The sequence below is a fragment of the Platalea leucorodia genome (genome assembly GCF_965183815.1).
Source record: "Platalea leucorodia genome assembly, chromosome: 12".
Classification (NCBI taxonomy): Eukaryota; Metazoa; Chordata; class Aves; order Pelecaniformes; family Threskiornithidae; genus Platalea; species Platalea leucorodia.
In genome coordinates this window covers 6,438,883-6,454,181 of record NC_138834.1, presented here as the reverse complement: position 1 = coordinate 6,454,181, position 15,299 = coordinate 6,438,883, and the positions used below count along the sequence as shown (strand labels likewise).

Genomic DNA, 15,299 nt, shown 5'->3' with positions numbered 1-15,299 from the left:
CTTCAGCAGGCCCGTTTAATTTTGCAGTGCTTTCAGAACCAAATTTCCAATTGGTTTCTCTGTGCAGTGGGACTGTATGTGTGGTCATGTATTGGAGAATTTATGACACGGACATTCACTCTGGTTTCTGAATGTGACTAGGCAATATTTCCCTGGAGAAGAGTGCACGAAAGAAACCGTATGCTTGGCTTCCAGATCAAGGCTGGGAAGACCTAATTCGCTTGTCTGAACTATTTCCTGAGAAATTTGAATCTCTTCCAGATGATGTGGAAAAAAATCCAGATGTATGGAAAAATGTACGTGCTTTTCTGCAATCCTGTTCTCTCTCCTTGTTTTTCTTCTGGTATTAAATGTTCAAGTATGATGCAATGTGCCATAGCACTCGGCAGGAGGCATGTCACCACTGGCTTTTTCTGTCAAGGCCTTGCTTTTCTTCTTGACCTCAGTTAGCGATGGGCTTATTTCCAGAAGAATTAGGGCTCTTATTATTTAAAAAACAAACCAAAAAAGTCTTCCCTGGTATACTGTAGATTTTTTTATTTTCCAGTCAAATGCTTTAGATGAATTATTTGCCCTGTTGAAGTCAGTGGAATTTTTGCTGTTGATTTCAACAGTCAGCATTTCACTGTTCTTTTTCTACTGCTAAATTGTACTTTGATCTTCTTGTGGCAGTGAGTTCTATAGGCGAGTTACAAACACAGACTTTCCTTTGTTCTGCCTTTAGTTTCATTCCATGTCTTCTTGCTTTATAAGAAGTCTTTCTGTGAGCAATCTGTTAATACTTTTTGCTTGAGATGCTATTTTCTGTATCGTAAGAGAATTACTTGACATAAAATGAAAGTACAAATGTGTTTCTGGACTTGAATACTTTACACTGAAAAAGTCGAATTTTTTACATTCACTTAATCTTTTAATATTCCTTTGCAGCGGATTGACTTTCTTCTTTGTTCTCCTTGTATCTCTTGGCCCCTCGTTAATCAAATAGCTTTTGTCTGCTTTCCTAGTAATGTCATTGTTAGAGCCGTTTGATCCATTTGCATTGTCTCCCATCTTTTCTTGCCAGTGGTATGATACAGATGCTCTGGAACAGGTGCCATTCCCCATGCAGTACCAGAACAATCTCACAAACTTTCAGAAGCTCCTGCTGTTACGGTGTTTCCGGGTGGACCGGCTGTATAGGGCAGTGATGGACTACGTTACTCTGACAATGAATGAGAAGTAAGTCACTCTCTTTCAAATCCGAATCACACCATTCAGGTATTTCACACAGAACTGGAGCTGCAATCAGCTATGTAAATGGCTTTGTAATTCGGCTAAACAACAGAGCGTGATTTGCCTCTGTATCATTTCCATGTGCAGTCTGCAATGAGCTTTGATGTTTGTGTAAAAGTCATCTTTTACACAAGATGGCTGCTCTCATGTAAATTAGCAGTTTATTGTGCTTCTTTTCCTACCAGGTACGTGCAGCCCCCTGTGATCAGCTTTGAAGCTATCTTTGAGCAGAGCAGTCCTCACTCACCAGTTGTTTTTATCTTAAGTCCTGGCTCTGATCCTGTCAGTGACCTCATGAAACTGGCCGAGAGGACAGGCTTTGGAGGGGATAGGCTCAAGTTCCTAGCCATGGGACAAGGCCAAGAAAAGGTAACTTTGGTGGGAGGGCAGGGACGTGCTGTGTGCAGCAAGTTAGATTTCTGTTACGGGCACTAAGGCAGGGTTGTCCAAGGCTTAGCTGCTGACTGAATTTGCTGTGAAGTCGGGCAGTGGGAGAACTCCTGTTAGATTCATTTAGACCACCACTTCCTAGGCTCTGATCTTCACCCTCTTCTGGGCCATGCGCACTCCTGTACTGTTTTGAAATACTTCAGTGCTCTGCGTGACTTTTAATTTCAAAAGGAATTAATGAAATAAATAAAAAAAGCATCTCAGAGCAACTTGTGGTATTGGAAAAGGTCTGTTCTCAGCAAGGAGCATTCTGGTAAGTCTACTAAAACTAACTAAAAGGCTGAGTGTGCTTGCTAGCAGGAAGAAATCCATTGCACTCACCCATCAGAGTCAGTTTGCTTACAGGATAAAGGGAGAGTTACTCACAGACGGTTCTTTCCCTCTCTTAAGATTGCTTTGCAGATGCTGGAGAATGTGGTGGTTTGCGGAGAGTGGCTAATGTTGCAGAACTGTCACCTTTTGGTGAGGTGGCTTATCAATCTGGAAAAGGCCCTGGAGAAAATTACGAAGCCTCACCCAGACTTTCGCCTCTGGCTGACTACTGACCCGACCAAGGGCTTCCCGATTGGAATACTGCAGAAGTCCTTAAAGGTACTGTGCAGTGGGGAAACCCGTCAGGAGGGCATGTCCTGCCACTCCTCTTCAGCAAAACAGACTGGCTTTGGGAGGAGCACGACCTGAATGCAGCATGTTGACTTGGGCTGCATCTACTAGCTTTTTGTCTTTATAAGCCAAATCCTTTTTTCATCATCCTGTTTATCTTGTGGTGCTTTTTTCCTTTGGGTGAAAGCTGTTCAGCAGGTTTTTTTCGGAAGCAGTTATTTCGGAGTAGAGGTTTGTGAGTAAACCTGGAAATGTGACAAATGCTCTTTCGATTCAAATGCCGCCACAAGTGAGGAATATCTGGAGAGACAGAAATAGTCCTGTCAGTCCTGATGCTGAAGTGCAGAACTGAGGTCTCTGTCTAGCCTGGCAATAGTGCCAGTGGAGCAGACGTTCTAATAGGATAATGGTTTCCAGCTGCTACTTCAGGCTGCAGCATTTATCAGCAAGCTGAGCTGATTATTTTGAAGGCACAAGCCATGATGCTGTCCTAATGTTCTTTTCTGTGGCTGCTTTACTTCTGTTGTGGTGAACCAGTCCTGTAAACATAATCATTTTATTTCACAGATTTGAAAGCAGTGGCATGACGGATCCACCCAGTATGTGCTCTGCTCCGTGTACCAGTGACAGCTCTGGAGTATTCACCTCCAGCAGTCCTTAGTGCTGTAGTGGGGAGAAGTGAGCGTGAATGTATCTTTAAAAGACTGCAAATAGGCACTTCTAGGTCTAGCCGTGAGCAGTGAGAACAAAGATTTTATAGCACTTTGAAAAAGCTGCCGGGAAGCTGGTTCTGCCTCAGTTTGATCATCAGTAAAGCCATATTAAAGACTGTTAAGCCATCTTACTGCGGTGATATGTAGGGCACACCAAAACATGTAAAGTACTGGCAATATTTCAGTAAATTAGATCTTCAAGTATGATAAATATTAATGTCTTTCCAATAACATGACTATTTCTAAAATAATATCAAATTTCTCTTTACATATGCGTGTTTGCCTTGATAAACTTAAAAGGTCTGTTTCATGTCTTTACTTAAGAAAAAATTCTATATTGATACGAATTTGGAAAGCTGTTCAAAATTTTCAAGCTTGCATTGTATAGCTTGCTTAAAGAGCGTGATATATTCACAGCTTCTTTTCCTGAGGCTAAACCAGTAACTGATGGCTTCCCTAATTCTTTTGATAGGTTGTGACAGAGCCACCTAATGGTCTGAAGCTGAATATGAGAGCCACCTACTTCAAAATTCCCCAAGAAGCCTTAGAGCAGTGCCCACATCCTGCCTTTAAACCCTTAGTCTACGTCTTGGCATTTTTCCATGCTGTGGTTCAGGAGAGAAGGAAGTTTGGGAAGGTTGGCTGGAACGTACCCTATGATTTTAATGAATCTGATTTCCAGGTAAGAAAATAATTACAACGGCTCTTATATTCTTGAGTTGCTCAGATGACTTTTGAAAACTTATAATCTATCCAGCTTTAATCCTTTCTCACACTAACATTTTGCCTCATTTTTTTCTGCTGCTGTGGACTCATGTAGACTCCCGATCTATCTTCTGTAATGTCAATTTTGGCCACTAAAAATTAATCAGATTCCCAGTCCTTCATGTTTACATTGCCTCTCTCGTGGGTTTATTTTCTTAAGAGGATTTATACTTAACTTTTTAATTATTTGAGAAAGAAATTATTGTTAGTTTTCAAACAAGAACTACGTTAAATAAAATCTACGGATATGTATAGCCGATTTATGAATCTTCTTATCTCACATGTTCCAACAACTTTATTAGGTCTGCATGGAAATTCTTAACACATACTTGACAAAAGCTTTCCAACAAAACGATGATAAAATCCCCTGGAGCAGTCTCAAGTATCTTATTGGTGAGGTGAGTGCCTACAGTGTCACTAAGGAACACTTGATGGTAAAAGAATCCAGATAAATGAAGCTCCCTTTCTGCATGGGCTGTGTCATCAAGTGAAGCTGGCTGCGAATCTCTCCTGGGCAGTCTTGAAACTCCTGTGTAGCCCTGAGCAAGTCACTTTAATCTCATTGTCTCAATGAAATAGGGCCATTGTGTGTAACTGCACAACAGGGGAGTTACGGCGCTTAATTAATTTTGAGTAAGAGCGCCCTTGGGATCCTCTGATGAAAGGTACTGAACAGTATTATCAGTACAGGGGAGTGTTACGGATGTGGGAGCTGTACAGGTATTTCTAAAGCTCTTGCAGCGCTGTATGAGATATGTGCCGTGTAGTAGCGGGGCAGTTCAATGTCGCTGCTGTGACATGAAATCCTGCAGGAAGCTGTTATTTCGCAGCACTTAACCACAGCGGAGCGTGAGCTGGTACCTACGGAAGGTACCGCTGCACGTAAATCCCCGAGACTGGTTATTCGGAGTGCCCAGAGCAGCTGTCTCCAGACGAACGCCAAGCGCTTCCTGCTGGTTCCCCCTCGAGAGGGTGCTAGAGAAGATGTACTTGGTAGCCCTTAAGGGAGACAGCGTTTTACCATGCGGTCACTGCAAAAGCAAAGAGCGTTTTGGACCTTTCGGTGATTTTTTAACTGTATTTGCTGCCCCAAAAGCCAGTGCTGTAATATTGATGTAACTAATTTCTAGGTCATGTATGGTGGGCGCGCAATTGATAGCTTCGATCGTCGCATTCTGACCGTCTATATGGATGAGTACCTTGGTGATTTCATATTTGACACATTCCAAGTGTTTCATTTTTATAAAAACGACAAGGTTGATTACAAAATTCCGCAAGGGACTGTAAAAGATGACTTTGTTGGTAAGAAATGCTTTTCCTGCCACGTAAGTTAGCATTAAAAAAAAAAAAGTCTACTTACAGTATAGATTCTCTCCGTATGTCCATTGCTGGATATGAGAAGTTGCACGGAACTTCAGGCATTGCGTGTGTATGTATCGCCATGTTGTAATCTGCTGATGACACTGTTCTTGCTTTGTATGAGCAGCCCTTTGTAACATGAGTTTACCAGCCAGCACCTCATTTCTTTAAAAAAAAATATAATCCCCAGGTAAACAGGATGTTGATTTTTTTATTATTAAGTGATACGTTTCCATGGGGGGGAGTGTGTGTGTGTGTGTGCATTTTATGCTTAAAAACGTTTAGTCGATCCTTGCAATGTTTCAATACCAGCTATAGCATTTGATTTTTTTTTCAAGCAGAGCAATAACAAAAAATCGCTCATGGAATTCTCTGCAGTATTCTCTTTTGCCTGGTAGCTGTGGCTTAAAATATCGCATCTTTAGGAAGCCTGTTTTTGTATTGCAGAGGCGATAGAATCTCTGCCGCTTGCTAACACCCCAGAGGTATTTGGTCTTCACGCAAATGCCGAGATTGGGTATTACACGCAAGCAGTTCGTGATATATGGTCTCATCTCCTTGAGCTGCAGCCTCAAACAGGTACGTTCGCCATGACTTGGAATTGGTTTTGTCAGTAAGAAATAACGAGGTGGCGAGCTCCTTGCCACGGGGGTTGCGATACCAGCCACGCCGCAGCCCGCCTCGGGGTGCCTGGGTCCCGGCACCGACGCCGCGGCCCCTCGCGCTGCCCGCGCCCTGCGTGGGGCGGTGCGTGATGCCGGGGGGCACGGCGGGATTGCGTCACGGCTTTGGGGAGCAGAGCCAGCGAAACAGGGGACCGGGAGGCGAGCGCAGCAGCTGAACGGCTTGGCCCTGCCAGCGTGGAAGCGGGTCAGTGCCCAGAGGCACAGTTTGAGGCAGGCGGAAGCCTTCTGGTGCAAATGTCCATGCTGCAGAGGGTGGGGGCTTTGATGCCAAAAGGTGAGTCAGCTCTCAAAGCTGTCTTACAGAATTAATAATAGAAGGGCTAACCTGTGCAGCTTTAGTCTCACTAAATCATTTTTCTTTCAGGTGAAACTCGTACAGGAATTGGTCGAGATGAATATATTGCAAATGTTGCTAAGGATATAGAGAACAAAATACCGCAAGTATTCGATCTTGACCAGATACGGAAAGGTTTTGGACCAGAGATATCCCCTACGACTGTGGTGCTGTTGCAGGAACTGGAACGTTTTAATAAGCTGATCATTCGAATGGCAAAGTCATTGGCTGAACTGCAGCGTGTAAGTAAGGACACAGCTGCTCACAGCCACGGGAGGAAATCAGTCAGGCTGGCACTCAGACGCTCACCCTCTTTCCAGGCCTTGGCTGGGGAAGTTGGAATGAGCAGCGAACTGGATGACGTGGCTCGGGCTCTCTTTAATGGACAGATTCCTGGAATCTGGCGGCGGCTAGCCCCCGATACACTCAAAACACTTGGAAACTGGATTATTTTCTTCAGAGCTCGGTATAACCAGTACACCAGCTGGGTGAGTGCCTCCAGAAAGCTTTTTGTTTTGTTAATCGGCATGATATGCTACGTAAAGTGGTGCAGAAGTCAGTGAACACACACTGCTTTAGACAAGTTACTTGAACTAATGCCAGTCACCACCTAGAGCGATACCGCATCATTGCACGACCGTGGACGCAAGCCAGACCAGCCACTGGCTCGTCTGCGAGAGCGTTGGCCTCTGGGCCCAGCACCGGCTGTGGTGGGAGAACCAGGGCTGCAGCTTGTCCTCTGCTTGCAGGTTAGCGAGTGTGAGCCAAAGGTGATGTGGCTCTCGGGCCTGCACGTCCCAGAATCCTACCTGACGGCTCTTGTGCAAGCCACCTGCAGGAAAAACAAGTGGCCCCTGGATCACTCCACCCTCTGCACAGAGGTAACCCCGTACAGGACTGCAGAGGACATCACGGAAGGGTCTACTCAGGGTAGGTGTTTTTATGATGATTTGGCAAAAATAGTAAAGCAGTTAATTGGCGAGAGAGAGCGGGAAGTGGCCTGCCATGCTGCGTCCCTCACTTCGGTTGTACCTCCGCAGGCGATACCCTTGGTGACGCGTTTCACACTCCACCCGATTTCAAGCGGGGCAGTGGCTGGGTTCGGGTTTCTGCTTTCCTGCTGAGCCCCTGCAAACACCATCATCATCTTCTTTCTTCAGCTCTTCCACCCGCACGCGTGTGTTTCAACTTGCACCTCTCCCTTGCACGCTCGCTCTCTCCTTTTTTTCTTAATGGCTGGAACATTACCAGTCCTAGCAGGTTTATAAAGACCTATTTACACGACAAATAATATACTGAAACATATTTAAACAAAAAGTAAATACAACTATGTACGATTTATTGTGTAAATATATCTTTATGAAATTTCTATGACTAGCAATGCTCTGATTACTAAATATAACAAACTCTGGGTAAAGGGGACGGCTAAGCAACGCTTCCGAGTGCCAGACCTGATTGGGAACATAGGAGGAAAAAGACAAATCTGATTGTTTTTGCTAAATATAACTCTCAGTTAAAAATAAAAGCCACCTCAGGGGCTTACCTAGACTATTCTTCATTTACTACCATTTCATCAAAATGCTTGGTGTTTGTACGGAACGACTCTATCCCAGCCCTTCACCTTCTGTCAGAACGCTCTAATGAGCAGTCCCGCAGGGGTTAAAAAGCTCTCGTAACTCAGCCATTACTTGGGCAAGGCATCGGAGGATGGCACCCACCGTGGGGAAGAAAACTGCAAGCAAATCGGTACTTACTTATTCCTAATAATGTCTATCATATGTAGTGCAACTGAGGCAATTCTAAGTTGAAAAAAATTTTTTAAACATGGTGGGTGACAGTTGTATTATAAAAACGAGCACCGCATAAATACACCTCTGCGTAGCTGCAGTTTGAATGGGAGGGAGTTCTGTCATGACTCTAAGTGCCAGGGTCAGCTCTCGCAGGAACAACGGCTGTCTTTTAAACTGATTTTTTAGTCGCTCGATTCACACGAGATGTTGCATTCTCTGCCCATCCAGGCTGCTTTGTTTCTGGGCTGTTTCTGGAAGGAGCAGACTGGGACACAGAGCACAGCTGCCTCACCAAAAGCAAGCCCGGAGTCCTGGTGGTGGAGTTGCCCATTCTGAAGATAATCCCCATTGAAGCCCACAGGCTCAAGCTCCAGGTACGGCTCCTGCGGGGACACAGCTTATGAATGTCCTGCGTTCACATCTCAGCAGCTCGTAGTCCCTCCCCTCTTAGCGCAAGCAGCAGGATTTTATTGTTACCACTCGTATATAACCTATGCAGTTTAAGAGATCTTACGTGAGCCATCATTAACGTTTTTCTTTTCGAGGGGGTTGTTAATACATTTGCTGCCTCTTTTCCATTCGGGCAGTATGGGACACTCGTTTAATCCCACTGCTCTTTTCATTATTTCCCATTACCAGTTAGTGACATAGGCGATGTTTTCATTTTCTGGGCATCAGTTATCTAAGACTTGCAACAAAAAAAGTGGATTTCTGAAGACAGTCATCTCTCCTAGAGGCCCTTCTTGTTTCCAGTTTCCCGCAGTACTTCAAGCACTACTCCCTGTCCTTCTTTCCTCCCCGTTCCTTTAGAATACCCTCCGGACGCCGGTGTACACCACCTCCCTGAGAAGGAACGCGATGGGTGTCGGCCTTGTTTTTGAAGCTGACCTTTACACGACAAAGCACATTTCCCACTGGGTCCTTCAAGGCGTCTGTCTCACCCTGAACGCAGACTGACCCCCTGAAGCTGGCGCTCCGTTTTTCCCACAGAATCCAACCCTTAAACTAGGCAAAGATTGACACCACGGGTGGGGTAGTGGCCACTTAGGCACACCCGACTTTAAGTAGTATGCTAGAACCAAGCTAGTGCTATCAATAAACACATTTGAAGAGCAAAGTGTTTTTCATGATTTGCATTTCCTTTTAGAAAGGCTCCCCGCTGGTCTACGTACAGGAGAGAGGCAGTAAGTCAGTCTCGCACACACAAAGACTAAGGTTTGCCTGTATGGTTGTAAGAAATGTTTTTAATTGCCCAAAGCATCACTTCTGCTGTGCTTAGAAGCGGTGCCTTCCATCATCCTTGAACAAGTGGCAGGGTAGATCATACAACAGATTGCCATAAAAATACGGCAACAACCACCAAAAACCCCCAAACCACTGCTGGTTAATGCAATACACTTAAAAAGAGTAAACCACAAAATAACAAGCTTTAACCAACCGTTTTCCAGGAACACAGCTTTTCCCTGTCCCTCCCCACCAGTCGTGACCCAAATCCTACCACGCAACTGGCAAGGAGGCGTCTGTCTTGGGCTTCAGAACAGCGAGTGACCGAGTCGTGAGGGTGCGCGGGGTCGGGCACAGGAGGCCCCAGGGCCAGCGGCCGTTCAAACCCTCTCTGACTGGGAACCACCCTGCTGTAAGTTGTCATGCTGCACAGGCGATTGAGCAGTACCACAGTTAGGAAGAACAGCTTTTGTCACCCTGCCAGTGCCTTTGTGGGGGAAGCTGACAGCGATCCAAGGCTCCAGAGGGAGACACACACCAACACACAGCTGCAGAAGAAGCTTAAGAGGGGCAGACTACAGCTGGCAAGGGGAAGGAAAGAGGGCAGGCAGGGATCCTTCCTCAGCTTTCACAGAGATTACGCGTTCCAGGTTTTTGAAGGCACATCATAAGCTTAGCAGCATTTGGGAGCCATTGTTTCTTGCTGGTCCTACTCAGAGGCTGCAGACAAGAGTGAAGCAGAGGTGAGCTGGAGGTGCTGAGCAGAGTTTAAGAAAAATGGTCAAATTTGTGCTCCTTTCCCAAACTTACGTACTCTCACAGCTCTCAGTATGCCTTTCTTTCCTAGGAAAAAATAATAGTAAAAAATAATCAAGTAGTCTAACAGATTGTAGGGTCTACCTGTTGCTTACTAGAAAGGCGTAGGGGAACCAGGGCAAGTGCAAGGCAAGTCCATCCCAATCCACAAGGATAAAAATCAAGGATGCCAGGTTCTCCTCCTGTATGAACTGGCTACATCAGTTAAATTTAAAAATAAATACGCACATCTTGCAGGGACAGCTCAGGTTTCTAAGCTGGCAGCAGCCAGCACTGTCTGATGATGCCCAGAAGAAGACCAAGGTTTTTCAGGAAACAAAAAATAATCCCTTTACAAAAAAGTGCAGGTTAGAGCATAAAGAACCCTTTCCATATTGGATAGCCAGTTACATTTTCTCCCTGGAAAAGGAGCTCTGAGCCAGTATGGAAGGTGCTACAAGTGCAGTGTACTGACTAGTGTAAACCGTGTAATGGAGCCATTCAGTTTTTTAACAAAAAAAAACAAAAAAAAAAAACAACCCCAAAAAACAAAACAAAATAAAAAAAAAGCCAACCCAGTGTTCTTACTCTTTCTGTAGAGGACCATTAAGCCTTTGAAAGAGTGCTCCCCCCCCTTTTTTTTTAACTTAAACAAAGCCACAAACCAAAGTATTTACTTAGGCTTAACCACGTAATGGCTGCTGGGACGCTCGGGGTTTTGAGAACCTATGAACACAACCTGCAATTGAGGGCATGTGCACGTGAAGGAAAAGATGTCCTTCGTTCATTCTAACGTGTACGTCCATCTGCGTTATTTTCAATGCTACCGTGAGAAAGGCTTTGTCATGGAGGTTAGTGTGTGTGTGTACGAAGTGCTTACATACACCGTGAAGACAAAAGAGCCACCGATAGTTCAATGGTACCAGCCAATACATACTGCTGCAGGTCGATAAAGTTTGTTTTCACTAATATTGATTAATAACGCAGCCTGCAGCCTGTGCCTTTGTCCACACGGGTGGTTACAATACATGGAGCAGTGCTCAGAAGCAAGCAGTCAGGTACCCCTGATTTGGCCACAGCGGTTATAGTTAGATACCTTGCCGTATGAACACAGTCGTATTAGGTTTCATTAGAGGAGCATAATCTATTAATGACGTATCTGGAAGAAGTTTGGCATGCATGGGGCATCAAAAGAAACTTTACTGCAGGTGCTATTTATCCTACAGGATCACAGTGCATAAACAGCAACAGAGTAGAGCATTTCAGTGATTTTACTCAAACAGTTCTGTCTGTCCCTGAGTGCTTTCTGACCACTTTGCTTCCATGGACCTGATCCACTGCCAGCGTTTCGACCTCGGGCTGAGGCTGGGAGGGCGCGGCGTGGTGGATGCGATGCGCCACCCCGATGTGCGCCTTGTGCGGCTTCTCCCGGGCTGGGCTGTGCGATTCGCCGGGTGCACGATCTGAAGCAATAGGTGGAATAACCAGCGGCCTCTCCTTAATAAGATGTACCTCTGCCGTTTCCCTGGCCAACAGAAACGGAGTGGGGTCAGGCATGGCATCCACAGGCTCTCTTAGCAGCAGCTTCCGGCTATCCGATCCTATTCTGTAGGCCTCTTCAAACTCGGGGTTGAGCGGCGTTGACAGGCTCTTCTTCATTCTGCGCCGCGGAGTCTCCGGCAGTTTGTCTTTGGGAGGGGACGGCTTATAGTTGGACAAGACGGGACTGCCAGAAGGGGTCCCCTCCGAAGTCCCGCTTGAACTCATCAGCTTCTTCTTAGTAGCATGCAGCTGAGAAGTTAAATAAGCAATAGTGCTCGCTCTCTGCTCTAGTTCACTTGACAACATGTTGAGCTTATGGCTTTTCATTTTTAACTCTTCCAAATACTTCTTCTCCCTTTCTTTAATAGTGTTTTCCAGCACCATTATCATCGCATTCTTTTGTTCAAGTTCTTTCAGTAATTCATTATTTTCAGCCTCTTTGACTTTCAGCTGAGCTTCAAGATCTTCACACTTTCTTTTGAGTTCATCACTTCTTGAACTACCATTTCCTAGAAGAAGGGAAAAGCGGAAGTGTTTCAAGTTAAGAACAGCCACTAAGTAACACAGTGCAACAGGGTTCCTTTTGCCATCCCAAAGCCCTAACAGAAATCCCAAAGGCTAACTTCAGCTAATACGCTTAAAATGACTTCATCTTCAGAAGCAGCAGGACAGCTTTTAAGGAAACGATGACAAGCTAGTGCCACTCACCATGGTTTAAGAGTGTTTAGTAGTGTTGATACTAAGTAGAGATGCTTCACCCGTTCTGGGGAACGGGGATTACAGCAGCCATGCTTGCTGAACTTGCTCAGAATTGGAGCCATTCTGCAAATCCTCGGGTTATTAAGAGGAGCTTCTCCCACTCCAAATGCCAGGCTGGCTGGAAAGAACGGTGGAGCAGCTGTCACAGCTCTCCAGGAAGACGCGCTCAGGCTTTAGCGTCACCCCTCCGTGGGCAGCTGAAGCCCGTGACTCTGTAGGGCAGAGGAGCGCCTCTGCACCAAGGCTTTGCTGCTGCACGAGTCTCTGTGGGGAGCGGGTGTCTGAGCCCGGCTGCCTTCTCTTCACAAGAGCCTGACACGTCACCCCGTAACACCGGGGTTCTCGCACCGGTGAGGGCACGCCAGCAGGACCAGGCAGGCTGACCCGTCTCAGCGCCCCTGCCCGAACGCCACAGCGCGTGTGGGGCGGCTTTGTCGCTCTTCCCTTGGTTATTAAGCGGGACGGCTCCCCAGCTGCTTCACAGAGACCAGCAGCCTGAATTTCTCCAATAACAAGCAACCTACGTCACAGGGCTATCGACTGTAAAGCGTCAGGTGTTGTCCCCTCCCCACTGGGCAATGTCTGAGCTTGGCACAGCGTCAACACAGCAGCATCACTGATGCATCACCTGCTCTGAAAATCTAAGAAGCATCTGAGCAACACTGCCGTATCAAGAAATAACGGTGAGCACATGCAAGGCTGCTCAGTTGCTTTGCTAAATTTGCCCACGTTCTCTCTTATCTGCAATATGTGTCCTGTCCCACGCTATCCCTGACCCAGGAGGTTACTCCCAGGGAGTGTTTTATTCCTGTGCTTCACCTGTTGATAACATAATACATCTGAAATAACTAGAATCTAGTGTATATATACGTGTGTATGTATATAAAAAAATATATAGAAAAATAAAAGCTTTGTGGTATACCTACAGTACCAGATAAGCTTTAGGAACAGTCTCTCACTCTTTTGCCCCTAAAATTCATGTCCCGTGTTCCCCTACAGCATGCAGGGAACTGCCTGTCTAGTAAGAGAGGAGTCAGCAGTTCTACACTCCATTCCTGGCTCCCTCAAAGATTTCCTATACGGCCTTGGTAAAGAACTTGTGACATTTACTTCATAAACAACAGCGAGTCTGGAAAGCAGAAATCTACTCTTATACCTTTAGAATTTATAAAGGCAACATCCCAAGTGCAAAGTGTTCTTACCTACTTGTAATGGAGAAAATACAAACATTGAAAGAGATGAGGATGTTTAACATGAACATTAAAAGAAGAATGCTATGTATTCCTTACCTGACAAGTCTGAACTCTTTACAGTCAGCTCATAGGTTAAATCTGAGGAAAAAAGTTGTTTATTTTTGTTAGAACATCATCATCTGCCCCATACCCCACCTGGTGAGCATATTTACAGTGGCATACTTCCATAGCAATATAACTAACCCTTCCCTCCAGCTGAACCAGTAACAGGAGATCCACAGCAAATTGCCAAATCTGTAAACCAACTGGAACCATCAGGTGACACATTGCCTTTTTTTTTTTTTTTTTTTAAATAAAACTCTTTGCTTAACGGTCACACAGTTGTGCCCCGAGGCACATGCTGATCACCCTAAATATGGTGGGGGGCTTTGTGGCTGAGGTAGGAAGCAGCGACTCCACTCCTGTGACAGGATGCAGCGCTGAATCAGCATCAGCGCCCTCTCCCAGGTACCTGTGCAGTGCTGCTGCAGGCGTCGAATCTCAGCGTGCAGGCCTTTCAGTGTGTTGGCATGTTCCCGCTGGAGAAACAGCAGATTCTTCTGGGCACTCTGGAGCTGGTTCTCCAGGTTTGAAGTTGCCATCCTGACACGCAGTGGCCCTGGCAGTAAACAGATGAAAAATTGTAGCAGTGAGTTATCTTGCACGTACAAAGACCCTCACTCTACAGCCAGGCTCAGCAGGAATAGCGGAATTCCGCTATTAATGAATTGATATGCAATCAAGCAAATGCCACAAAAGGTTTTTCTGTTTCATGACAATTTCAATTAGAAGTGCTCTAAGTTCATAAAAAGCCTAATTATACTCTAGGCCAGAGCCGGGTAGGGAACTCGTTTGTTTGGAGTTAACACATTTAAAGGATTAACTTCAGACAAAGTCACTAATCCTGCTACAAGATAAAAGTGGAGTTCTGAGAAATGGGCTAGTATGTCCCTCTGCCTTGCTGGGGGTTTTCCACTTACCTCCAGGGATACAGGAATTAGTAACGGCCCTGGACAAGAACAAGGCAGAAAGCGCTAAAAGGCACCATCTCTAGAGAGAAATGCGACTCGGAGTCTCACACAGAGCCAGGCCCAGCGGTACCGCCACCGCCATGGCTGCTGCGGGGCGCCTCAGCCGAGATGCGCGCAGCGGGACCTGCGGGACAGAAAGCTCTGGCTGCTGCCGCATTTCCTCAGCCGTGCTAGAGCAGGATGCCGTACCCGGTGCAGGCCCCACGGCGCTGGAGACTGGCGTCCCGCACGGGCCCCGACGACATGGAACAATTGACAAGGACAATGTTTCATTTACAGAGAAAACAGGTTTTTCTTGCTCAGGTTATGAGTACATGGAAAACTGTCACACTGCTGGGTTTTCCTCGCAGAACAGCCTTACAAAACTAGGCCTTGACTGCAGCAGGGCTCAGACTCAAATAAAGCTAGAACTGGTTAACCGTACGCTGCTGAGGGGCAGAGCCCTGCGCTGCCAGTGTTACTCCTGCTCCTGGTAAGGCAACAGTGGTTTTACGTATACCCACAGGCCAAACTGCCGAGAAACATCTGCCTGGTAGAGCTGGAGATCCAGACTCCCAGATGAATTCCCTGATACAGAGGTAAAAATATCTCCTCGCAGCCGGTGCGGCCAGATGCCTCCTGTGGAGAAGCAGGCGCTGCGCCCCGGGGCTCTCCCCTGTGGCATTCAAAGGGGTACCTGGAGGAGCATCCAGAGAGGCACGAGCAGGAGTTACCAGGTCCCTGGTGCTACCTAGTCACCAAGTC

General features: G+C 46.2%; 2 protein-coding genes across 2 annotated transcripts in view; one reads left to right on the top strand and one right to left on the bottom strand.

The window, feature by feature from the left end:
* The window catches only part of DNAH10 (dynein axonemal heavy chain 10), a gene marked incomplete at both ends in the record, with an annotated part of 57,459 nt that extends 48,530 nt beyond the window's left edge, over positions 1-8,929 (top strand). Inside the window, 13 exons of the mRNA XM_082324782.1 lie at positions 142-296; positions 1,064-1,218; positions 1,458-1,641; positions 2,113-2,313; positions 3,511-3,720; positions 4,106-4,201; positions 4,934-5,105; positions 5,610-5,741; positions 6,213-6,424; positions 6,503-6,670; positions 6,932-7,112; positions 8,201-8,346; positions 8,783-8,929. Of these exons, the coding sequence (XP_082180908.1) occupies positions 142-296; positions 1,064-1,218; positions 1,458-1,641; positions 2,113-2,313; positions 3,511-3,720; positions 4,106-4,201; positions 4,934-5,105; positions 5,610-5,741; positions 6,213-6,424; positions 6,503-6,670; positions 6,932-7,112; positions 8,201-8,346; positions 8,783-8,929 (2,159 nt within the window). The remainder of the gene's footprint in view (positions 1-141; positions 297-1,063; positions 1,219-1,457; positions 1,642-2,112; positions 2,314-3,510; positions 3,721-4,105; positions 4,202-4,933; positions 5,106-5,609; positions 5,742-6,212; positions 6,425-6,502; positions 6,671-6,931; positions 7,113-8,200; positions 8,347-8,782) is intronic.
* A 2,337-nt stretch (positions 8,930-11,266) lies between these two features.
* CCDC92 (coiled-coil domain containing 92) lies at positions 11,267-14,138 on the bottom strand (the record flags this gene model as incomplete). The annotated part of the gene is made up of 3 exons (XM_082325350.1): positions 13,997-14,138; positions 13,582-13,623; positions 11,267-12,042 (listed from the first exon to the last, which is right to left on the bottom strand). The coding sequence occupies exons 1-3, from the start codon at positions 14,124-14,126 to the stop codon at positions 11,267-11,269; spliced, it is 948 nt and encodes a 315-aa protein (XP_082181476.1). The 5' UTR covers positions 14,127-14,138.
* Between the last annotated feature and the right edge of the window lie 1,161 nt (positions 14,139-15,299).